The sequence below is a fragment of the Musca domestica genome, unplaced genomic scaffold (genome assembly GCF_030504385.1).
Source record: "Musca domestica strain aabys unplaced genomic scaffold, Musca_domestica.polishedcontigs.V.1.1 130, whole genome shotgun sequence".
Taxonomy (NCBI): Eukaryota; Metazoa; Arthropoda; class Insecta; order Diptera; family Muscidae; genus Musca; species Musca domestica.
The window spans coordinates 1,570,299-1,594,467 of record NW_026712173.1 but is presented as its reverse complement, the minus strand read 5'-3'; the positions used below and the strand labels follow the sequence as shown (position 1 = coordinate 1,594,467).

The window sequence follows — 24,169 nt, the reverse complement described above, 5'->3', positions numbered from 1 at the left end:
CCAAAACAAACTTATTCAATGTTTCAGAATGAAGAGTTCTGATTGGTGCAAACCAATTTGCCCCAAATTTTATACTTCAAATAAATTCGCCCTGGTTAAAACTTTGACATATCAAGTTTCTAAAAAAGTTGCTTTGTTGTAATTTTCGCCTATGTTGCTACCTGGTATTTCTACCATGAAGCAAATGCTCGCGTGTTTGTGTGGCCTATGTTTTCGATTATGCATTCTCCTGATTTAGACGCGTTTACTTATGGTAGGTTTGAACTTGCCTTGCATTTTTCATCATTGTTTTTTTTATTATTTTATAAGAGTTCAAATTTATATTAGGCAAATTTTCTGGCGGCAATTCTTTGTTTGTAGGAGAGGGTTCGTACTGGCAATATGGTTTATGCCAGGCGAGTATAAAAATGAATGAATACAATCTATTTTTTATAGATATTCAAGTAACCACAATTGTGCCGGCCGGCATAAATTGCATTGGATAAAATTATGGAATATTTGCATGTACATTGGCAACCCTCGCTTACTGAGTGCACAAGAAAAAGCAAAGAATAAAAGAGAGAACAGCTGACTCTTTACATTAAAAACAACCGAAAAACTTTGAACTTTTCCAACTCCATTGGCAAGATGCTTGCTGAAAGACCTCTAAACCTTCTAAAAGGTAGTTTACTTGGAGCTAAACACATTTGCAATACACAAACAACAAATCCGGCCAATGCTAATAGAAACTTATGGGCGTACGTTGCAATTGCTTTCAACCGTGTAGATATAGATCGACAGAGATTAGTGGGTGCTGATCGTCTTTGTGCAGAATGGGTTATAAAGAACGGTGGCGGCATTTGTACGGTAGATGCTCCAAGCCGCCTCATCAAAGACTACAACATACTACCTCCAGAACATTACAGGTTCAAAGTGAAAGTTGTTGATGGTTCTGGTGCCTCACTAATGAAAATCGGGTTGGATCACTTCAAGGGTTGCAATCACATCGATACCGTTATCTTTCACAAATGTAAACACCTGGAATCGGATGGTTTAAATGGCCTTGTCCACCTCAAGGAAACACTAAAGTCACTGCAAATATCGGAATGTGATAACATTAGTGACGATGGTCTGGCAGTTATTGAAGAAATGAAAAATCTCCAAGAGTTGCGCATATTCAATATGCGTTATGTAAAAAATATCGATGACGTTATACAGAAATTTAAAAAAGCGTTGCCAAAATGCCGCATTGAAACAACGGAAAAGGCTGACGAGAAATAGGCTGATTGTCTGTTTTAATTAAAAATTCTTTTTAATTTATTAACATTATTTATTTATTACATAGAATTGTTAAGCATATACGAAGTACAGATAGAAATTGAATTGTGGTAAGTCTTTTTTTATTTTTGTTGAGATAGGGAGATTTTTTTTTTCAATTTTATCATCAATGACCATTTTTAGTGTTTCAGGCACGGAAAAAATTTGGGTTCATTAGCAATTCCAGCTATCGTTTTTCTTTATAATTTGGCATTAATAAGCCTAGTCGCTGCTTATGTACTCACACCTTTAGTCTAATAAACTGATATTTTGAATATTCTGGCTTATGTTAATGCATGATTCCGATTTAAAATAGTGCAAATACTGAGTAAAGACTTGTAAAACCAAATAAAAAATATTAAAATTAAAATATTAAATCAGACTATGTTTTAGATAGATTAGAATATCTGATTGGAAAAATGTATGAAGGCTCTATGATCCTAACGTTGTTAAGTATAAAAAAGAAAGGTGGAGTGAAAACCCTGTTTTACAAAGGAACATATCCACGTATACTTCTTAGCGGCAACAAAAGAAACACTTATGAATGCATATATTTTTTATTCACATTTTCAAAAACATGTTTTAAACATGATACCGTACCTGTATCATGATTTATATCTTATTATGTTTAATTTCTTGCTACTTTTTGGACCATAACTAGATATTTTTAGATAGGAAACACATGTTTAATAGTTTTCATTTATATTTTCCTTTATTCCATTTTATTTATACCAAATGTATTTAATATCGCTCTGCTAATGAATAACGGGAGTTAACATATCTTGGTATAATTTACGTTAATCTTTAAAAATCGAGAACATTTTGTGTGAATAATAAATTAGAAATACTTAGAAAATACCTTTTCGAAACAATCTCTCCCTTTGTTTTGTCATACAAACTGCTAATGATATTGTTTTAAAATATTTATCTGTTTAAGCGTATTACAAGAAAATGCATAATTATCGTTTTCCAATCGTACTTAAACTAGAGGGGCGTAATTTCCTGGATTTTATTTTAGTTTAATATTTAAGCAGCTGCAGCATCTTTCTTGTTACCCTTGCCAGCCTTTTTGTTAGTAGCAGCAGCAGCTTCAACATCAATTGGAGCAGGTTTTACAAATGGAATTTCGTCCTTGTATTTTTCAGGCATATATTTCTTAAGTGGCTCTGGCACCTTAACGCCTGTCTCTGTTTGATGTGTTTCCAAAATGGCACAGATGACGCGAGTGGCAGCGCACATAGTGGCATTCAACATGTGCACATAATCGACAGCGGCATTCATTTTCTTTGTTTGACCATAACGTACTAACAAACGTCTGGCTTGGTAATCCAAACAATTGGAACACGAGACCAATTCACGGAATGCGCCGCTGCCGGCAAACCAGGCTTCAAGATCCAATTTCTTAGCAGCAGCATGATTAAGAGCACCCGATACAATGTTGACAATACGGTATGGAATGCCCAAAGATTGGCAGAAGGTTTCAGCATTGCTGATCATTTCATCCATCATTTCCCAAGATTTATTGTCATGGGGTGAGGTCAAGACGAATTGTTCAACTTTTTCGAATTGATGTACACGGAAGATACCACGGGTATCACGACCGTGAGAGCCAACTTCTTGGCGGAAACATGTTGACAAACCGGCATATTTAATGGGCAATGAAGCTTCAGGAAGCCATTCATCGCGGTGATAGGCAGCAATTGGTTGTTCGGAAGTCGCAATCAAGTATTTTTCATCAGTGCCAGCTTCTTCAGCCTTTTCACTACCTTTACCAATAACCTTGTAGAGTTCCTCATCGAATTGCGACAATTGGGCCACTTCTTGCATAACCTCTTTGCGCATAAAGAAGGGTGTGTACAAAGGAACATAGTCCTTGGCGTACAACAAATGCAGGGCGTGTTGAATCAAAGCTTGCTCCAAAAACACAGCGGGGCCAGTTAGGAAATAACCACGTCCTCCAGATACAACCGCTCCCTTATCACCATTCATACCATCAATCATAACAATCAAATCCACATGTGAGTACTTGTTACGTTTTGTACAATCGCCAAATGTCCTCTCGACTTTGTTTTCTTCCTCATCATTGGATACTGGGACAGATTCATGCAAATGATTACCAACTTCCCTCAGAGCTTGATTCCTCTTCTGTTCAGCTTCTTGCAATAGTCTCTCGTTTTCAGCCATGGCTTGGTCAATCAGTACACGAACTTTTTTAATTTGATTCACCGTCAGCTGGGATAATTTCTCAGCATTGAGTTCGGTCAAATCTTGCTGGACATCAGCCGGAACATCTTCAGCCTCATCGCCTTGTGGTTCCTTTTTCTTCATTTTCTCACCAATCACCTTGCTACAGACATTCTTCACCTTATTCAGATTATCAGCACGATGACGTCTTTGACGCCATTCGGTGTCTTGACTGATGACAGTCTCGACCAGAGCCACGTCTTTGAAACGTTTTTCTTGATTTTTGCGAATGGCATCGGGATTACCACCCTTGTCACTGCGGAAGAGATCCAAATCCAAAACCATTCTTATTGAAAAAGATGATGAAATCGGCAGTAAATGTCCTTATTTCTCCGTAAACAGAAAGCAATGCCAATCGTTTTGCTTCTTCGTTCGGTGAATCACAACGTGGCTACCAAATGGATTTTTTTTCTTATTTGTGCGAAACATATGTTTCATGGGGTTGCCATGAGTTTAGTTAAAATTCTAATGTGTGGTTTAGAAACAGTAAAAACAAAAGTTCCTTCCATGGTACAATAAAAAATGCAACCTAAGCAGTCATATGTTTGCAATTCTATTCAAATGTATACCTACATTTCATTGTTAAAACGTATATTCATAAATTCATATATAAATACGTGATGGGACCCTTTTTAAATGAATTTAGATTTGACAAGGTAAATAATAAAGAAGGCAGAGCGAAATATCATAATTTGAAATGATGTAAACTTGAATTAGTTGTACTATGATTCCAACATGATGTCTATACTAGCCTATAAAATTTTGGGTAAATAGACCGGCGAAATATAATGTCTGGCGGCCGTGACAAATAAACGTTTATTTTTGGAATTTCTGTGAAGTAAATTGATTGTTAATAAGCGAAAACTACAAAGGCACTTCAATCGGTGAAACATATATATGGAAGCTATGCTGACTTAATCGAACGGAATGATTTTATTAAATTCACAAAAAAGAACTTGGCCACAGTGTTGAATATGACATAAAAACGAAGCATTGTCTCATAGTCAATGTGAAAGGGATTAAATAAATGGCACGAATTTAAATAGACTTTTACCAAATGTGGCAACCGTGCACAAAAAATGTGGCAATCATGCACAGCACGATTGGTTTAACGTCAGAAAAATCATTCCACTTTGTTGTCCACTATATTGTAATTGTTGTCGTTCTACTATTTGTTCTTTTCGTACAATTATAGTACACTCTTCCAACACCACCCCCATATCTCAATTCCAGATACCAACAGAGATTTCAATATTAAATGTAAGGAATCCAGTTCTATCCCTTCACCTATGGAACAATGAAATAAAGGTAACCTAATTTCATATAATTTAACTCTGGTTTTGTGTGTATTCAATGGATTTATGATTTTGACAATGAGATGTTGTCAAATATATATAAATTTGAAAAAAAAAAATTAAACATATGATTACATGACTTTACCTTCTTAGTTATACCATGCCTTCACCCAATACCAAATTAAGTACCATTGATTACTTTTTTACCAACTCGTACTAAAGACTTGGCATATTAATGTCAAATTATAATGGAAAACGGCGGCAAGATTTTAGTGCGGCTCTGTAATCACTTTATGAAATGTCACAAAATATGAATAGAAGAAGAGTAGATAAGAAGAAGAGTCTCAATTACTTTACTGCAATTATTTCTTTTTTTCGTGAAAAAGACAAAAATACGGGCAATTTCAGACTTTGGAATATTTCAACACTTTATTCATTCACCAGATTATGAGTATTATTGAATTTGAAATTGATGAAGTACGTAAACTTTGTGAAAATGTTGTTCCCAACTCAAAAATAATTGCGTGCACTGCAGCTGCCCCAGCGCCCTTTATACGTGTTGATATCCACGAGAATCAGTTCTATCGTCAACTTACAGCGTGTCTTCGTTTTCCAAACGATTATCCCAAAGAAGCGGTTCTAATTGAATTGAAAAGCAAAACTCTTTCGGATAAGTTTCTTCAAGGTTTGACGAGTGTTTGCGAAAAACAATTGCAACAAGAGTTCTTGGGAAAACCTCATTGTCTGAAGGTTCTCAAGTTTTTGCAACAGTATGTTCAAGATAACCCGCTGTGCGTATGTTTCGATGAGATACAGCAATTGCGTAAAGATTTGGGACCTGAAGCAACTGCGGACCAGTTAAAGCTGAAACAGAAAGCAAGTGCGATACATTTCACCGCTAAAGGTGGGGATTATTATTATCGATTAAAGGCTGTGGTACCTGATGATTATCCGCAACATTGTGTTGAATTGCAACAGCAGGAAACAAATCTTCCTGCCATTTTGTTGCGCTATTTAAATGGCCAATCACGTGAAATTGCTCGTCAATGCGTAGAGCCGCCGTTGCGTATGCCCAAAGGAAAAACTATAGCCGATTTTCAACCAGTACCCTCGCTTTATAGAGCGTTAAAGTTTTGCCTTGAGGCGACAAGAGGATTTCATATGGAGGAATGCCCTATATGTGGACAATTGGTATTACCCCGTAACCCAAATGATTTGGAGAAGGACGAAAACAAAGACTCGTATGTTGAACGTGTATATTGCGGCCATTTGTTCCATCAGGGTTGCCTGAAGTTGTACCTGTCAGAGCCTCCATTTCCCAAGGGTGGGAAACTTTGTCCAGCTAAACGTCGTCATTTACGTTCGGATGCTACATATTATATGGGCGGCATGCAAGGTTCAAAAATGCCCAAAATTTTACCCGATGAAGGTGGTGCTTGCGGTATACGTTTAGCCCATGATCGTTGGGTGGTCAATGTTAAAGTTGCCGAAAGTCGTTGGGCCCAAAAACAAGCACGTCAGCGAGAATTGGAAGAGGTTGTGGATTTCTTGAAGTGATTTAAAAAGAGGCTTTATACGACATTTACATGACAAATTTTTAAGAAGTCATCAAATTCAATATTATGTGACAATGTATCTTTTTAATAAAATTATTCCTTGCAAAAGAATCTGTTCATTCATTATTCCTCGATATTGTGATTTTGGTGCAAAAATTGTCATGCATTATTTTTTAATTGATTTGATTGTTTTTATGCCGTTTATATCGAAACGTGTTGAGTTATGGGCCTATGCTCTGTTCCGGAAAGTTTATATTAAACTTGCTATTTCTATTGGATTGTAGTGACTTGTTGGAATGTTTGTTTTCAATTTAAATAAAAAGATTACACTCTCTTTCTTGGCGGAGGGAAAAATTTCCTTATTACGGTCCAGTATTAAAGAAACTAGTTTTTTTTTCGTCGATTGCCACACTATTCTATAGAACGCCTAAAAGTATGCTAAGGTTTTTGCATTATTTCATAAAACTTACCAAAACAATATGGCAACCTCCTTGAACTGGGCCGTTTTGTAGAGAATGGATTTCTTAGTCAAATCAGCTCGAGTAATAGGCAAACAGAAGACGATAGGAAGCGTATTTTGTGACAAGTCTTAATTAAAATTGTAATAACTCAGCATTGGATGAAGCGATTGCCACAATATTGGTGTCATTTTATAGGGGAGATATTGGAGGTTTTATATATGCCAATAAAAAGGTAAAACGCCAACTATTTAAGAGTAATAAGTTGCGTCTTGCTTCATTTAAAAATTTTAATGAAAAAATAGGATAAACACTTAAATTTTGATATTTTACGATTTATTATGTAATATGCACCTATGCTATTAACATTACTATTATTAAATAAGCTAATTTCTGCATCGACATGGAATTTTGGAACGTTTCAAAAAATTGTATTTGGACACAATTGGGAAGAAATATTAGACTTTTGGTAGAAATATGTATTTTAGAGCCAGATAACACCCATGAAGTTATGTTTTGAGACCATTTAAAAAGAAATATTTTATTATTGTCGGAGATAATAAAAATTGCGGGAAAAAAACTTTATTTCAATTGACCGGAATTTTTTCTATACTTGCTTTCTCATATTGAACAACATTTTGCAATATTTTGTTCAAAATACTTCCCTGACTGTCGAAACAGCGGAAGTATATAATAAAGGGAAATTGTAAAAGGAAATATTGATTACTAACTGATCTCAAGCAAAGGTTAAAGAGCACATTTTGTTGTAACTTTTGAAAGTTTAGTTTTAACAAGTTGGCCGTACTAACACACTTTCTTGTAAAGAAGTGTTCATTCTCCTCTAATGAGAACATTCAACAGAATATTTTTAGTTATCAGAATCCTAATTCTTAAAACCCCATTAACTACAAATGTTTTCCTCCAGTAATTGGACTGTTAGACCCAATTAAAAACAAAAACTCTGTTTTTTTGTATAGACATATTAATTTATTTATTTCCCTTATAAAATGCATTTGTGTCCATTATATCATTTTGTTGTAATACTAGGTATCGATATTCATTCATTTAATTACTTTTGATTTGTATTATTTTTGTTTGCATCATAGTTAAGATATAAACTATTGGAAATTATTCAAAAATATTATTATTACAAAAAAATATGTAAAATTGTTTAATGATAATACTTACAAGACATACAGTGTAAATTGAAATGAAATGATTAATTCTTTTTATAAATAATAATCTAATAAAGAATGCCCGGTTTTACATAACGAGGAAAATATCAATTTATTTTGTTTACAATTTTTTAGTATAAATTTTGTCATTTCTATAATGGTATTAGGAATTAAAAGACATTCATTTCATATGTTCATTTTATTTTCGTGTTGTTATTGGAAGGATTATGTTTTTTTTTTTTAGGTGTCTACATAAAGTATACTATCTACGTATTATTGTTGTTTCTGTTTTATGTGTAAAAATATTTAATGCCCCCTTTGATTGATTTTTGTTTTGTCGTATGATTCTTTTTATTTGTAATTCGTTTTCTTATCATTTAATTTAGATTTCTTGTTATGCGGTAATATTTCCATTTGTTTTTTTATTATTTTATAATTTTTAATTATAAATTTGAAATACATATGTACGGATGTTTGTGTCTTAATTTTTGTTTTCATAATACACTAAAAAATAAATTTTAAAAATATTTTTTTTAGTTTTTGAATTTTTTATTTAGCACCTAAATTTTTATATGGTTTGCCACCATGTTTCTCCCATTCACGATTAAATTCATGTTCCAGAATTTCCGCTCCACGTTTGCGGGTTAAGCCGGTCTCTTCTAAACTTAATTCACACATTTGCATATCGTCAATACCTACGTGAAGAATAAAAATTACAACAATAATAATAATATGCATTATATAATATTAAACACAATAATTGTTTACACATACCAGCTGTCAATAGAATGGGTGGTTTATCCGCATGTAATTCCATTTGTCGGGCAATCCATTGACCATCAAAGTGGGCATACCACAAACCACGTTTTGCTATAGAACATTTAAATTTAAATACAGTTATTAAATAAAGACAATTTTTACTTTATTTGTCCTTACTATTTTCCGGAGCATTGGCCCTCATAAACGGTATACGGAAATAACGATGCTGGGCAGTTGTAATTTCTTGTTTAGGTTGTACCAATGGCGGGGCCTTAGAAGCTAAGAAAGTAAAAGATTGGAAAAATTCCAATAAGCTTGTAATATTTTAATAATGTCTAATAAGAAATACCTGCTTCCATAACACTCTTTGGGGCCCGTTCATTTTCATCCATGGTGGTACGTTTACGGTTCTTTGCCTTCCATGCATGATAGACCTTCAAGCGGCGATGGAATTCTTGACGGCAAGCCTGCAGAATTTGAGAAAAATATATAAATCAGGTTTCACAAAATACAATAGAAAATGACAAATAAATAAAAATAAGTTCTTCGACAGAAAACCAAAATACAATAGTTATCTACGGTAACAGTTATGGGTATGGTGTTATGGTATGTCACAAATAATCAATTAAATTATACCCCATAAAATTGGTTTGAACAGCTGTTTCATATTATATGGTTATTGTACGTCTAATTGAACCTTAAACTATACAGGGTGAGATGAAAAAGCTGTAACCAACTTCAGACTGCTGTCATTTGTAAGTCACTCGTTCGACAGCTGTTAAAATTATTACAGTGCAGCTCAGTTCATATTTGATGAGAATTTTCCAGAAAAAAGTTATTCGTGATGGAATTCAAGCGTGATAGTGTGATTTCTTTATATTTGACTGGAAAATCACAAGTGACTATCGTAAGAGCGCTCCAGCATTTAAATGTGAATAAATCTTTTGTGTCTCGTACCATCGCCCGTTACCGTGATAATGGTAGCGTAGCCCGACGTCAAGGAAGTGGACGAAAGAAAACAGCAACATCAGGAGAAATGGTTCGAAAAGTAAAGACGCGACTTTATCGAAACCCGCGTTGCCGTGGCCGAAAATGGCTCGTGAGCTGAACATATCGCAATATTCCATTCGGCCAATATTGGCAAAATGATCTCGGGGTAAAGCCATTGTAATTCCAAAAAAGTGCAAGAGCTTACACCGCATCGAAAAGAAAATAGACACAAAAGACCTAAAGAATTGCTTCGCTTGGCCGAAAGTGGTGAACTGCCGAATTTGGTTTTCTACGATGAGAAAACATTCGTTGTCCAAAGAGGGCAGCTGAAAATGTGCACTTTCGGTTGGCCACCAGAACTCAAGCGCCGGCCATGGTGATGGTGTGGACCGCCATAACAGCCGATGGTCGCTCTCCGCTCGTATTAATCGACAGTGGCATCAAAATATATGCCGAATATTATCGCGAAAATATTCTGGAGGGTGTATTAAAGCCTTGGGCATGCAAACATTTTGGCCGAAGACCTTGGACATTCCAACAGGACTCAGCACGCGCCACCCAAGAATGGTTAAAAATGATGTTCTTCGCTTCATTTTCAGCTCACAATGGCCACCAAAATCTCCGGATACCAATCCGTTGGACTATTGTGTTTGGAGTATTTTGGAAAGCAATGTTGGCACTAAAAAATACCAAAGTGTCGATCACCTCAAGCAAGCACTTCGCCGGGAATGGGCCAAAATACCGCAGAGCAACATTCGGGCAGCGTGTGACGGTTTCATTGGCCGTTGAAGGCCATAATTCGTGTGAAAGGTGTCCAATTCGAACAAATCTAAACTTACTCTAAAATTTGATGCTATTTCCGACATTTTTAAAAAAAAAATGTAAAAAGTATGGCTTTTGACTTTGTTGCAGTTGTTTATCTCACCCTGTATTATTATGTCAATTTTACTTACCTCAAGCAATTCAATATCACAGGAAGTGTTAATTGCATCACGCAGTTCCGAATATTTCCATTTTGATAAATCGTATTTTTGTTTTCCCAAAGCCTGTTGTTGAGCACGAACATTTTCAGATCTTGTTTTTTTTGAGGTTTACATTGAAATAACATAAAAATAAATTAAATCAGTTAGAAATTTTTTACAAAGCAAAGTCAATATTTTCAATGAAACAAAAAAGTATGTGAAATGCATTAATGTTGTCAGTAAACCAAAATGAAAAATAAAGAAACCTTCTACCTTGTTGATTAATTACAAAATTGATTCGATTAAAATTAAAATGTCGTTGAAAATAAATATATGTATATACAAATGTAAAGAAAACAATAATTATGAGTTTTTTTTTCTAAAAAAATGTTAGTTATGTTCTACGACTACTGAAATTTGTTGAAATCGAAAAATTACTATTTAACGAAGAAACGAAAATATGATGATTTGAAATAATCTACCAAAGACTAGATTTTGTGGCGTAAAAGAACCTGAAACTCACTTCTGTCTTAAATAACGAGATGCTAATTCGGAAACATCTCTGGTAAAACTTTTTAAATTTGTTATTTTATATTTTATGTTTTGTATTTGTTCGGTGGTGGCAAATTGTGAAGAAGAGATTAGTAAAAGTGACAATAAAATAAATTAGTTTTTTTGTTGTTGTAGATCATAACCTATTTGTTAATATGTTGTTTGCTTAGTTTATTGGAATAGGGAAAGCAATAAAACGGGGGATAGAAAGATTGGTGTAGTTTGTTTTTGTACTTATTTGTGGTATATACCTGATCAGTTTATTTGGACCCACTGGCGACATATCCGTTTGACCACTGTTGCAAAAAGAGAAACCAAAATAATACATAATGTGGAATTTTGTTTGTTTTGGAATTTTGTTGTGTGGAAATAGGGTGATTTTGTTCGGCCGAAGGAAGAACACATTGTAAATAAAAAAATATACAAAATACAAAATTTTAAATAATAAAAAAAAAACGTAAAAATTGGACAAATTACAGAATTTTGTGTGTTTAAAATAAAAATAAAATATTAATAAATAATAACAATACTTCCTCCAATACAATTTTTGTACAAAAGGACAAGAACACAGGTGCATTTGTGGGGTATAGCTTTTTCCATATTTTTAAGCTATTTACATAGAGTCATTTTCGAAATCCAATTCTAAGATTGTCGTTCTACTTACTTTCTTATCATTGGCGGACTGTCTTCTACTTGTCCATTGGACTCAGTAGCCAATCTCAATGCCAATTCATGATCCCGTCGTTCTTGTTCCAATTGTTGTCGATATTTAGCATCGTCTATTGCCTCTTTTTCTAATTGTGCCTGTAGTGCCAGAGCAGCTCTACGATCCTCTTCTTCTTGTTTAAGACGTTGCACTTCTTCAGCCTTGCGACGAGACTCCATTTCAGCCTTGCTGTAATTATATATACATATTTTGTATATAATTATAGTTTATTTTCTTAAGTACTCGCATTTTGGAAAATTATACTTACAGCCGTTTATTGTCTTCTTCCTCACGCAAACGTCGCTCTTCTTCCTCTTTAGCACGACGTTCGGCTTCCAAAGCTTCTTGAATCTTACGCAAACGCTCCTGCTCTTCAGCCTGTTGTTGTTCCTATAAAAAATTATATTTGATTGAAATATATAAAATAAATAAATTATATTATATAACAAGTAAAAAAAGCAGTAAGTTCGGCCGGGCCGAACTTTGAATAAACCCCACCATTTGGAACGAATTAAGAAATTTTCAAAAACATTAAATCCATTAAAAATTCTGCTAAAATCTTAAAAATACCGAATATCGGAAGGTGCTGATATATGTGGGGATATACGATATTGTGGACCTATGTAGACAAATCTATGTCTAGGGGTAAAGTACTCAAAAATAACTCCTTGTGTAGAATTTCAGACAATTCTGCTGAAAAATGTAGCTAAAATCATCAAAATACCGAATATCGGGGGAGGGTACCGTTATATGGGGGCTATACGATTCTTGGACCCATAAAGATAATTAATTTCCAGTTGATAAAGTACTCACAAGGAACTTCTGCAGATTTTTAGACAATTCCATTGGAAAATGTGGCTAAAATCATCAAAATACCGAACATCGGGGGGTACCGTTATATGGGGGATATGCGATATTGTGGACTTATATAGACAATTCTCTTTCAGGGGATAAAGTACTCACAATGAACTCCCGTGTGGAATTTCAGACAATTCCATTGAAAAATGTGGGTAAATCATCATAATACCGAATCTCAGGGGTACCGTGATATGGGGGATATACGATATCGTGGACCTATATAGACAGTTCTCTTTCAGGGGGTAAGGTGCTCACAAAGAATTCCTTGTGTAGAATTCCAGACAATGCCGTTGAAAAATGTGGTTAAAATCATTAAAATACCGAATATCGGGGGTACCGTTATATGGGGGCTATACGATATCTTGGACCGAAATAGCCCATCTTCCAACTTGGCCTGCCTGCAGACAAAAGAGAGATCTGGGAAAAATTTTAGCTTTCTATCTTAATTCGTTTAGCATGTAGTGTGATTACAACAGGCGGACGGACACCGCTAAATCGTCTTAGAATTTTACGCTGATCAAGAATATATATACTTTGTTGGGTCTAAACTTATTATTTCGATGAGTTACAAATGGAATGACGAACTTAATATACCCTCCATATTATGTATGGTGGAGGGTATAAAAATGAAATATATGGTGGATGACTTTTAAATCACTAAGAACACCCAAAAACATGGCTAGATCACGATCAAAGGAACTGAATCGCAATCCGTCCACGTAGAAAAAATTTCGATATTAATGATGCAGTTCTGTCTCCGTCTTTTTACAAATAAATTTTTTCTTTCCCACTGTTTCTAAATATTACGTACAGGTTTACATCAGAACTTTTGCTATTTCTAAGAAGGTTTATTTTTAACAAACGCACAATCAATAATTGTTTTTTACAACATGTGATCTCCGAAGCATTACAGCCTTGAAACACTCCAAAAGATGATTGGATTGTTGACAAAAATACATATTTTTTGGGGGGGGGTGAGCCTCCACCTTCTATTGCCCAGATTTTTTTAATGACAAGCAGGGCTCCTTAAGGATTTTGGCTTCTTCATAAAGAGGATCTTCTCTATATAGAGGATCCTAGAGGAGGATAGAGAATCTAAGCGCAAGCGTGAATATTATTTCTAGTATGTTTAATTTAGGTATATCCCCCATATATTGGGTCTAATTTTTCTCATGTTAATTTGACTATTAAAATAGTCAAACATGACGTTAGGTTTAAACCGAACAATCTAACATTGGAGGATTTATAAGATTATCAATGTCTTTACTCAAAAAATCCATCAAAAGAATATATAGTTGATGCATACCTTAAGTTTACTATTCAAATCCACCGTGATCTTATTCATATTCGCCATAATATTTGTGTACATGCCATCAATTTCACGTGGAGCAATTTTCTCGTTCATCTGAAGAAACAAAACAAACAAAGTCATTTACATTTATAATTGTAACGTAAACTGCAACTATCAAAACACACCTTAATCTTGCGAATACTTTCATCAATTTGACGTTCAATTTCGGCCACTTCATTTAGAATAACTTCACGGCCGTTCTTCAAGCCACCGGCAATTTCAATGGTCTTTTCGGCATTTGAACGTATTTTATTGATTTTAGAAATACCCTGGAAGCGGGGGCGATGATGTTTGCGAGCCAAAAAGCCACGTACCGTGCTTTGTATGACTAAAACACATTTATTGCGGTATTTAATGCGATTGCGTACTGTGTGGAAAAAATAACATATTAATTTAATTAGATTTTCTTTAATTCGAATCTACTTACATTTTATTACACAAACTGCTCCCAAGGTTGATTTTACCCATCTAGAACGTATCAGCCATTTCTTAACTTTGGCAACAATTGCCAAAAGATTTTCTGGATCCGATTTCATAATGCGATCAAATTCTACAAATTTACCGGGCCGGAAAAATACCTTGGTTATACCAAATTTAAAATCTTTGGAACTTAAGTTCAAAGATTGCAACATAGCCTCGCAGAAGGTACGAGCTGGCAGTTTTGCTAATTCAGGTGGCAAGAATGACTTATACATATTGTAGAGATCGGAAAATGGTACACGTGATGGATAACCATGTTCCATTAATTCCAATACGGAAATCGTACCAGAACATTTCAGTTGTGCCAAGGCCAGACCACCTTCAAATTCGCGGTCAATCATTTTGCTATTGGGCTTAATGCAACGTATGAAATTGGTGCCCTACAAAAAAGATAACAATAAATAAAAAAAATATTTTTCGAAATTACTCATTAAAAGTTTACTCACATTCTTTTCCAGTTTTTCCATTAATTCAGCCAATTGTGTTTTAAACTTCGAACCAACAGAAATGAAATTTAATTTGCCTCTCACAGATGTTGTTCCCGAGGAAAACAATGATTTCAAAAGAGGATTTTCACATTCTTGAACCAAACCCTCGAGAGATGCATGCAGAGCATCATTATTTTTCTCAATAAATTGTTCAGTATTATAGCACACAGCTCCGGCAAAGTGACGCACCAAGAAACCTTCCTCATCGCGCAGCGTACGATGAGCCTTGAGACGCGATGACCGCGGCAAGCCCAAACGGAAATGATTTGACCATGCCTTATGTACTTCGGTGGTAAAATGTACAGCTGCAGGTTTTGGCAGTTTACTTTCCTCGTCCAATAAGGTGAAGATACCGTTTGATTTGTTTTCAATAAGATCAATAATATCTTGATTATCGGTAAATGTAATCTCAGGAACATTAAGACCTTCACGTTTGTACAATTCTTGTTCATTTTTCAAAATGTTGTCGTTAAAGAATTTCTGCAACTTTTCATTACAGTAATTAATACAGAACTGTTCAAAGGAATTCACAGTGAAATATTCAAAACCAGCAATATCTAAAACGCCAATGTAGAAGTTGGACGCTTGGAAGGGTATGCTTTGGTTGATTAAAGCCACAATGCGATCGAAGAGACGGCTGTAAATGGCCTTGGCCAAGGCATCGCGTGCATTTGATGCTTCATAGATTTTTAGAGGGACCCTGAGAAGGAAAAAAAAAAAAAAAAAACATATGAAGTTTTGTTTACTAGAGAAACTTCCAAAAATCACTTACATTATCACTGTCCCCTTGAAACCACCTCCTTTGCTTTGCATTACTCTGGAAACCAACGCCTGCCTTAACTCATCTGGATCCACACCCAGCAAACGACATGTTGTGGTCAATGATTTTTCGGATGACTGAGAAACCTGACAACCTCCACGCACATCATCGGGTATCTCTTCAAAGGAAATATTGCCCAAATGCAGTACAGCTGCAACCAAAGAGTAAATTTCTAATTTTTGTACTTCACTCAAACCAAGACGCCCTAGTGCTTTGTCCAAATTTTGGAAATGATTATAATCATCAATAATGGGATCCTTAAGTGGTCCATTTTTCAGATGTGAAGCCGATTTCTGTGTCGATGGTATTAGTTGTTCAGTTTTGCCATTGGCAAAATACTGTGTACAGCCGGAGAGATACTGGAAGAAAAAAAAAAAGAAAAATGAAATGAATTCATCTTAATAATACTTTAACCCCGAAAGCTTTTTCCTCAACCTTTAATACTTTAAATCATCTGTCCATATTTTAAATCAATCGAAGGCCCGCAAAAGGTTACAAATCCTGGTTGACAAATAAAACTTTGTCGAAGCAAATTGAACCATCTTTTAAGAAACCAAATGCAATACTAAAAAAATAAAAAATCCTGTCAAAGGCAAAGACATGTTCATTCAAACTAGAAGAAAATGTCATACTACTGACCTTCAGAACTATGTTCTTCTATTCCAGGGTCCGCACTCTCTTTAAAGAGATAGGACATTCCTTATGTTTAATATTTCCTGGCCCAAATTTGTAGTATATTTTGCAGGCATTCTCCAGGTCTATTAAAGGGATTGTCAATGTGCAACCAGTGGATGCGACCAATGGTACTCAGATATTCTTCTCCGAGATATACATAAGGGCAAAAATTGTCTTGTTTTTATAGTTATTTTAAATATTTTAAATAACTCTTGTGTACAGGGTGAGATGAAAAAACTGCTACCAAATTCAGACTGCTGTCATTTCTAAGCCACTCGTCCGACAGCTGTTAAAATTATTCCAGTGACAGCTCATTATATTGTTTACAAGCGTACAAAAGCATTTTGGTAAGAATTTTCCAGAAAAAAAAAGCTATTCGTGATGGAATTCAAGCGTGATTGTGTGATTTCTTTATATTTGGCTAGAATACCACAAGTGGCTATAGTTAGAGAACATCAGCATTTAAATGTGAATAAATCTTTTGTGTCTCGTACCATCGCTTGTTACCGTGAAGAAAACAACAATATCAGCCGAAATAGTTCGAAAAGTAAAGAAGCGACTTAATCGAAACCCGAGTCGCAAAAATGGCTCGAGAACATATCGCAATGTTCCATTCGGCAAATATTGAAAAATGAGCTCGGGTAAAGCCATTGAAATTCCAAAAAGTGTAAGAACTTACAACGCAGCTGAAAGAAAATAGACTCAAAAGAGCTAAAGAGTTGCTTTGCTTGGCCGAAAGTGGTGAACTGCCGAATTTGGGTTTCTCCGATGAGAAAACATTCGATGATCGTGTTTACTTGCCGAAGAGGTCAGCTAAAAATGTGCACCTTTGGTTGGCCACCAGAATTCATGCGCCGGCCATGGTGATGGTTGGGTCGCTAAAACAGCTGACCCCCCGCTCGTATTAATCGATTGAATAAATGTCGATTATTATCACTAAAAAAATATTCTGGAGGGTGTATTAAAGCCTTGGGAAACCAAACATCAGGACTCAACACCATCGCATTCAGCACGCGCCACCCAAGAATGGTTACAAAATTAGGTCCGTCGCTTTATTTCCAGCAAGGTTGGCACTAAAAAATACCAAAGTGTAAATCACCTGAATAGGCCAAAATACGGCAGAGCAACATTCGGGCAGCGTGTGACGGTTTCATTGGCCGTTTGAAGGCCATAATTCGTGCCAAAGGTGACCAATTCGAACAAATCTAAACTTATTTTAAAATTGTATGCTATTTCCGACATTTTTTGCTTTCATTCAATAAAAAAAAAAATATGTAAATATGTGATAAGCCCCGAAGCTATGTTCTCCAAGGGTCACACTATTCTCCATGAGTTCGAAGAGTTTACGGTTCTGGTTTTCATTCTGTCAAAAATCACATCAACTGTCTGGTTGGATGTTGTGCAGATATCCAATCCAGTCTTGATTCTAGGCATGGACTTGCCAAATGAGTCTAAATTCATTTAGACAACCTCAACGAGTCTCCCTTCGAATACAAAATTGCATTGACACTTAATACATTTTTAAAAATAATTTTTAACATCTCATTGTCGAGAATTATCCTCCTAAATCTGATCATTGACGAAAGAAACCTCAACAAAACCTAAGAGAGTCATACCTGTCCTAAGCTTTCCAACTATGTGATTTTTTTATGAAAAATTAAATATAAAACGAAATGAATATTATTTGGAAAATCAATAAAACAATTACAATCATCAAATTGCCATTTAGTTGAAGTTCTGCAAGATGAACCTAAGGGAGTCATACCTGTCCTAAGCTTTCCAACTATGTGATTTTTTATGAAAAATTAAATATAAAACGAAATGAATATTATTTGGAAAATCAATAAAAAAGTCACAATCATCAAATTGGCATTTAGTTGAAGTTCTGCAAGATGAACAACTGACCAGAAAACAAGAGTGGGGGTATAACCTTATTAAATTTAGATCTAGGCCATTAAAGGTCAATTAAATATTTATTCATATTATCAAATCTTCATGTCTGCAAACATTAACACGATCCCTTTTTGTCTGGCAACATGACAAGCGTTAGTTACAAAATGAACAAACAATGTCAAACATGTGTGTAAAGATACAAAAATGACCTCAAACTTTACTCTGATTCGATAAAATGTTTAAAAATAAACTTAAAGCAAATAAACAAACAATTATATAACTAAGGAAAATACCATTCTCTCCTTATCTTAAATACTCAATCTGTTGTCTTAATCAAACAAATTTGTAATTTCCACCACCCACCCAACGCCTTCAAAAAATCAAAAACAGAAGAAGAAAATAACTGACTAATGACGTAAAGAATGCAAACATCTAATCACGGGAGAAGATATTAAAACAAAACCAAGATAACATATTAAATAATTGCCATGGAGACGAAGGTGAAGATGGTGGTTCCGGCTATGCTACCTACTTCTACCACTTACCCGATAATCATCTGGTTTGCCTAAGCTTAATTTATCACGCAATTGTTGTGGCGCTCCAGCCAAGAGCATATAGAATACATGATAGTTACGTTCCTCAGCGCTTTGAGAACAGATACGACTTTTCTCGAGCAGATAATGGGAAATATAACCACCGACCACTTGACATTTAGCATCGTAGTGAACTTCAATGAATTTACCAAAACGTGATGAATTGTTGTTGCGTGTTGTTTTGGCATTACCGAAGGCTTCCAGGACAGGATTGGCTAAAAAAGCAAATGCAGTAATTTAAAGGAAGGATACGTTTTTAAATTTTAAATGTAAACCATACCATCTAAGATTTTTTGCTCTATGGGACCGGCACTGTCATGCGAATGACACAAATATTTCAATAGATATTTTGTTGATTCTGTTTTACCAGCTCCAGATTCACCAGAGACAATGATCGATTGGGATTCTTTGTATACGCGCATATCGCGTATAGCCTTATCAGCTAAAAATAGAAAAATCAAATAAGTCAGAATTTGATTAAAAATTAGAATTGCTTTCCCCATTACCTATGGCAAATACATGGGGCGGCAATTCACCCAAGGAACGTCCATTATATTTTTTAATAGTTGCAGGTGCATAGAGATCTGTAATTTCACGATAGGGATTTATGGCTATTAAAATATTGGCCACATATGTCTGTAAATAGAACAAGTCAATAAAGTTATGGAATATTATATTTCAAATGTGAATTTTAATGGAAATTTGTTTTGTTACTCACATAGATTTTGTCCTTGTAATAACGTGTCTTTAAATTATCCAAAAATGTGGCTTCGTTTAGTAGCATTAATTCACCTGAAATGAACAACAACAACAACAAAATATTTTAATTTGAGATAATAAATAACAATTGTTTTTTTTTAATCAAATGAAAATTAGCATTTTAACATAAAGACTCGAATTAAAAGAAAGGAGGTAAATTACACTTAGTTAGGGGTAGGAATGGTTTTTACAACCATTATAAGGAACAACTTCGAATCAATGAGACCGATTACAGGGTGAGATAAAAAAACTGCAACAAAGTCAAGCGCCATAATTTTCACATTTTTTTTTAATTTTATTGAATGAAGGCAAAAAACGTCGGAAATAGCATAAAATTTTAGTATAAGTTTTGATTTGTTCGAATTGGTCACCATTGGCACGAATTATGGCCTTGAAACCGTCACACGCTGCCCGAATGTTGCTTTACGGTATTTTGGCCTATTCCCGGCGAAGTAGCTTGCTTGAGGTGATTGACACTTTGGTATTTTTTAGTGCCCACCTTGCTTTCCAAAATACTTCAGACACAATAGTCCAACGGATTGATATCCGGAGATTTTGGTGACCATCGTGCGCAGGAAATGAAGCGAGAAACCTCATTTTTAAATCATTCTAGGGTTGCGCGTGCTGAGTCCTGTTGGAATGTCCAAGGTCTGCGGCCAAAATGTTTACGTGCCCAAGGCTTTAATTTACCCTTCGGAATGGCACGGTCGATTAATACGAGCGGAGAACGACCATCGACTGTTATGGTGGTTCACACCATCACCATGGCCGGCGCTTGAGTTCTGGTGGCCTACCGAAGGTGCACATTTTCAGCTGACCTCTTTGGCAAGTAAACACGATCATTTTCTTTGTTTACAAACTGCTGGACAACGAATGTTTTCTAATCGGAGAATACCAAATTCGGCAGTTCACCACTTTCGGCCAAACGAAGCAACTCTTTAGCTTTTAGTATATTTTCTTTCTGTTGCGGTGTAAGTTCTTGCACTTTTTGGCTTTATGCCGAGCTCATTTTTCAATATTTGCGAATGGAATATTGCGATATGTTCAGCTCATGAGCCATTTTCGGCCACTGCGACACGGGTTTCGATCAAGTCGCTTCTTTACTTTTCGAACCATTTGTGCTGATGTTGCTATTTTCTTCCTTTCACTTCCTTGACGTCGGGCTTTATTCACATTTAAATGCTGGAGTGCCCAACGATAGCCACTTGTGGTATTCCAGCCGAATATGAAGAAATCACACTATCGCGCTTGAATTCCATTACGAATAACTTTTTTTTCTAGAAAATTCTTACCAAAATGCTTTTGTACGCTTGTAAACAATATAATGAGCTGTCACTGGAATAATTTTAACAGCTGTCGGACGAGTGGCTTAGAAATGACAGCAGTAAGAAGTTAGTTGCAGTTTTTCATCTCACCCTGTAGTTTATGGGGTCTACGACGAAAGGTGTTTTAAGGCGGAGGGTATGAAAATACAAAGATATGCTGAGTTTGTTGAAATTCAATATTGATTCGTTAATAACTATGTTGAAGTTCTCAGGGCCAAATATGGGTGTTCCAATGAACAAAATCCAAAAAGCTAAAAACGTTATTCACAAACTATACTTTTTATGAAGTGATGTTATACAAAATATTTGATCATGATTGGTGTTTCAAATCTCTGCCGACCTTACGACCTGTGTTATACTGTACTCGGAAGATTCGCCAAGTTTAAATTCAGTTTAAGAATATGCCTAATAATGGATAATCACTCTAAAAATTAAATTCTGTAGTAACTCAAAATATTTTAAGTTTTTTCATATTTTTTTCAAATGCATTTTTACTTCAGAAAAATTGCATAATTATAAAAAATTAACAATAGTATATTGTCTAAAGAGTACTTTAGACAGTTCTTAAACATTTAAAAATAAGGAAGATGAATATTTTTAATTCTAATATAAGTACAAGACCTTTCAATTCGATGTCTCCACAATGGTTTTTCTTAAGAATATGCATACTCGTTCTGAAGAAGTCCCTTTGACAAAATGTAAACTTTTTAAAACTCCACTATTTGGAAGCTACTTGCAAAATGTAAAAAATCCCCTTGAAAAATGCCTTTTTAATTTTTTAAAATACATAACATCAGGTCTTTCCGAAAGTGGATATTTGCAGTCAATTATCTGCCAAAGAGGATGGTCTCTATTGCGAACTCCCAATACCATATTATTTGCGTCATTTTCTCAATGGTATTTTACACAAACAACATCTTCGAAGTTAATATAAGATTATTATTAAATTTAGTAATATAAAAATTCTTTTTTATTTGAATTTAAATATACTTAGACATGGTGACGTTAGGAACACTTAACCTATTTCGTCTATGCAAAAATTCGAAATGAAAATTAATTTAAATGATTTTTTGCCCAACTGCTATTATTCTAATTAATATACTTATTTTTTCAAACGCTAACTGGTCTTCATAAAATATTGTCATTTTAAAATTAATGCCAAAAATAAACCATAACCATCAACAATAAAAATGTGCTGATTATGCATAGCTAGCAATTCACTTTGGCATTTCATTTCGTTATTTCTATTGTTTCTTTCTACTCTACTCTACATTTCATTCAATTTCTATTGGAAGCAAAACAATAGTAAAAGTGGAGTAGTTTTATGTTTTATTTTAATTTGCAAGCAAACAAAAGATATTTCCATGTACATTTTACAATATATACGTTCATACATACATATGTATATAGGAAGGCCCATGGATTGCCGAGAGTACATACAAAACTAAAAACCTTAACAATGAATATCTTTGCCACTTCTTTCTACTCAAGATGTTGCCGTCATCTTCTATATCGACATTACAAATGCATGCTGGAGAGATTGAAGCAGAAAACAAAAACGTGACATTTCTAAAACCAAGTCAACAACAGCTACAATAACAGAACATGGAAGGAAGGAAGAACCAGCCAGCACCGATGACGTTGAAGAAATCCATACACAAATTGTTCATTAAGAATTCATTGACTTTATTTTTGTTTTTGTCTAGTTTTGTCCCCAAAATCGTCGCATTTACCGCATTCAGCCAACAGTCAGTCAGTCAATCAGTCTCCACCGCTGCTACTGCTGATAGTCAAGTCAACAAACGAAATGACTGGAAGAAATCGTCAAAAATGGATATAAACCAAAACGTGATCTACATAATACCAATTTTATTTTTTTTCTGTTTGGTTTTTTTTAGAAAACAATTTTACTATGTCAGAACGACAGTCTACCAGCCAGTCTGCTAGCTAGGCAACAATATAGTCACATCGTTTAGACATTTAACCCAATTTATTATACCCTACAACACTATGTGTTGGGGGTATTATAAGTTTGATTGGGCCAGAATTTATTTGAGGTGGGTCTGGAGTCAGAATAGAACCCTATTTCTTTTGGAGATGATCGCTAAATGTTTAGGGGTTGAAATGGACCAAATACTGAAAAAATGTCGGATTTTGCAGTAGCTATACAGGTCGCAATTATAGACCAATCGACGCGGAATTTCGCATGTAGCTAGAGTTTAGGTCGGGGAAGAAGCCTACCAATTTGGGTGGTCATCGGATAATATTTAGCGGGTAAAATAGACCATATATTTTGTGTTGAAAAATTTCAAAAATTTTCATTAAACCGCGAATATTTTAAATCCCGGCGAAATCACAAAGCCATGACAAGGTTACTTCTGATCTTTGCATTGATATTAACATCCAACAAAACGGATATATAGCAAAATATGTGCGATATATACGTTTATCAAAGAAGATATGCTTGAAAAATCTCTTATATGTCGAGAACGGCTGAACTGATTTCCACAGTTCTCATTAATTCAGAATGGCCTCTTGGCAGGAAAGTAAAAACGTCTAAAAAAATCGCATAAAAATATCTCTCTAAAGATGAAAATATTGATTTTGTAAAATTTTCTCATATTTTTTCAATTTTGTCATATTTTTGGCATATTTTCATTTTGAATTAAACATTTGGTAATATTTCTACAGCTAACAAAACTAAGTAGTTAGGATATCAGGATATCATATACAGATCGCATTTATGGCCCGATCCTAACGAAATTTTGCATGGGGATCAGATGAGGGTCAGAATAGAAGCCTACTCTTTTTGGAGATGATCGCCATATATTTAGGGGTTGAAATGGACCAAAAAACTGCAAAATTGTCAGCAGGTCGTAATTATCGCCCGACCCTCACGCACATTTGAATGGGGGTTACCGGACATTGCAAGAG

General features: G+C 34.9%; 4 protein-coding genes across 7 annotated transcripts in view; 2 read left to right on the top strand and 2 right to left on the bottom strand.

The window, feature by feature from the left end:
- Window positions 1-520: 520 nt before the first annotated feature.
- On the top strand, window positions 521-1,367 carry LOC101896727 (ATP synthase subunit s, mitochondrial). The gene has a single exon (XM_005190666.4). It carries the CDS (start codon window positions 628-630, stop codon window positions 1,258-1,260), a length of 633 nt encoding a protein of 210 aa, XP_005190723.2. The 5' UTR covers window positions 521-627; the 3' UTR covers window positions 1,261-1,367.
- A 614-nt stretch (window positions 1,368-1,981) lies between these two features.
- On the bottom strand, window positions 1,982-3,946 carry LOC131800904 (serine--tRNA ligase, cytoplasmic-like). The gene has a single exon (XM_059118773.1). The coding sequence runs from the start codon at window positions 3,823-3,825 to the stop codon at window positions 2,323-2,325; it is 1,503 nt and encodes a 500-aa protein (XP_058974756.1). The 5' UTR covers window positions 3,826-3,946; the 3' UTR covers window positions 1,982-2,322.
- A 1,189-nt stretch (window positions 3,947-5,135) lies between these two features.
- Window positions 5,136-8,034, top strand: LOC131800903 (uncharacterized). The gene has a single exon (XM_059118771.1). The coding sequence runs from the start codon at window positions 5,283-5,285 to the stop codon at window positions 6,390-6,392; it is 1,110 nt and encodes a 369-aa protein (XP_058974754.1). The 5' UTR covers window positions 5,136-5,282; the 3' UTR covers window positions 6,393-8,034.
- Window positions 8,035-8,437: 403 nt separating this feature from the next.
- The window catches only part of LOC101897251 (myosin heavy chain 95F), a 60,486-nt gene continuing 44,754 nt past the window's right edge, over window positions 8,438-24,169 (bottom strand). Inside the window, exons 3-20 of one of the 4 annotated variants that reach the window (XM_011297152.3) lie at window positions 19,870-19,943; window positions 19,658-19,787; window positions 19,432-19,593; window positions 19,104-19,366; window positions 15,943-16,349; window positions 15,129-15,870; window positions 14,630-15,062; window positions 14,328-14,569; window positions 14,158-14,256; window positions 12,262-12,383; window positions 11,952-12,182; window positions 11,539-11,583; window positions 11,259-11,306; window positions 10,727-10,847; window positions 9,133-9,250; window positions 8,961-9,062; window positions 8,799-8,894; window positions 8,438-8,719 (exon numbers count right to left, since the gene is read on the bottom strand). In XM_011297152.3, the coding sequence (XP_011295454.1) occupies window positions 8,574-8,719; window positions 8,799-8,894; window positions 8,961-9,062; window positions 9,133-9,250; window positions 10,727-10,847; window positions 11,259-11,306; window positions 11,539-11,583; window positions 11,952-12,182; window positions 12,262-12,383; window positions 14,158-14,256; window positions 14,328-14,569; window positions 14,630-15,062; window positions 15,129-15,870; window positions 15,943-16,349; window positions 19,104-19,366; window positions 19,432-19,593; window positions 19,658-19,787; window positions 19,870-19,943 (3,581 nt within the window). In that variant the 3' untranslated portion in view covers window positions 8,438-8,573. Of the gene's footprint in view, window positions 8,720-8,798; window positions 8,895-8,960; window positions 9,063-9,132; window positions 9,251-10,726; window positions 10,848-11,258; window positions 11,307-11,538; window positions 11,584-11,947; window positions 12,183-12,261; window positions 12,384-14,157; window positions 14,257-14,327; window positions 14,570-14,629; window positions 15,063-15,128; window positions 15,871-15,942; window positions 16,350-19,103; window positions 19,367-19,431; window positions 19,594-19,657; window positions 19,788-19,869; window positions 19,944-24,169 lie in introns of those variants that run through there. The other 3 variants (XM_011297155.3, XM_011297156.3, XM_059118770.1) reach the window with 3 other exon arrangements.

Coding starts and splice junctions, on each gene's coding strand:
- LOC101896727 (XM_005190666.4), top strand. CDS start 628: ATGCTTGCTGAAAGACCTCTAAACCTTCTAAAAGGTAGTTTACTTGGA.
- LOC131800904 (XM_059118773.1), bottom strand. CDS start 3,825: ATGGTTTTGGATTTGGATCTCTTCCGCAGTGACAAGGGTGGTAATCCC.
- LOC131800903 (XM_059118771.1), top strand. CDS start 5,283: ATGAGTATTATTGAATTTGAAATTGATGAAGTACGTAAACTTTGTGAA.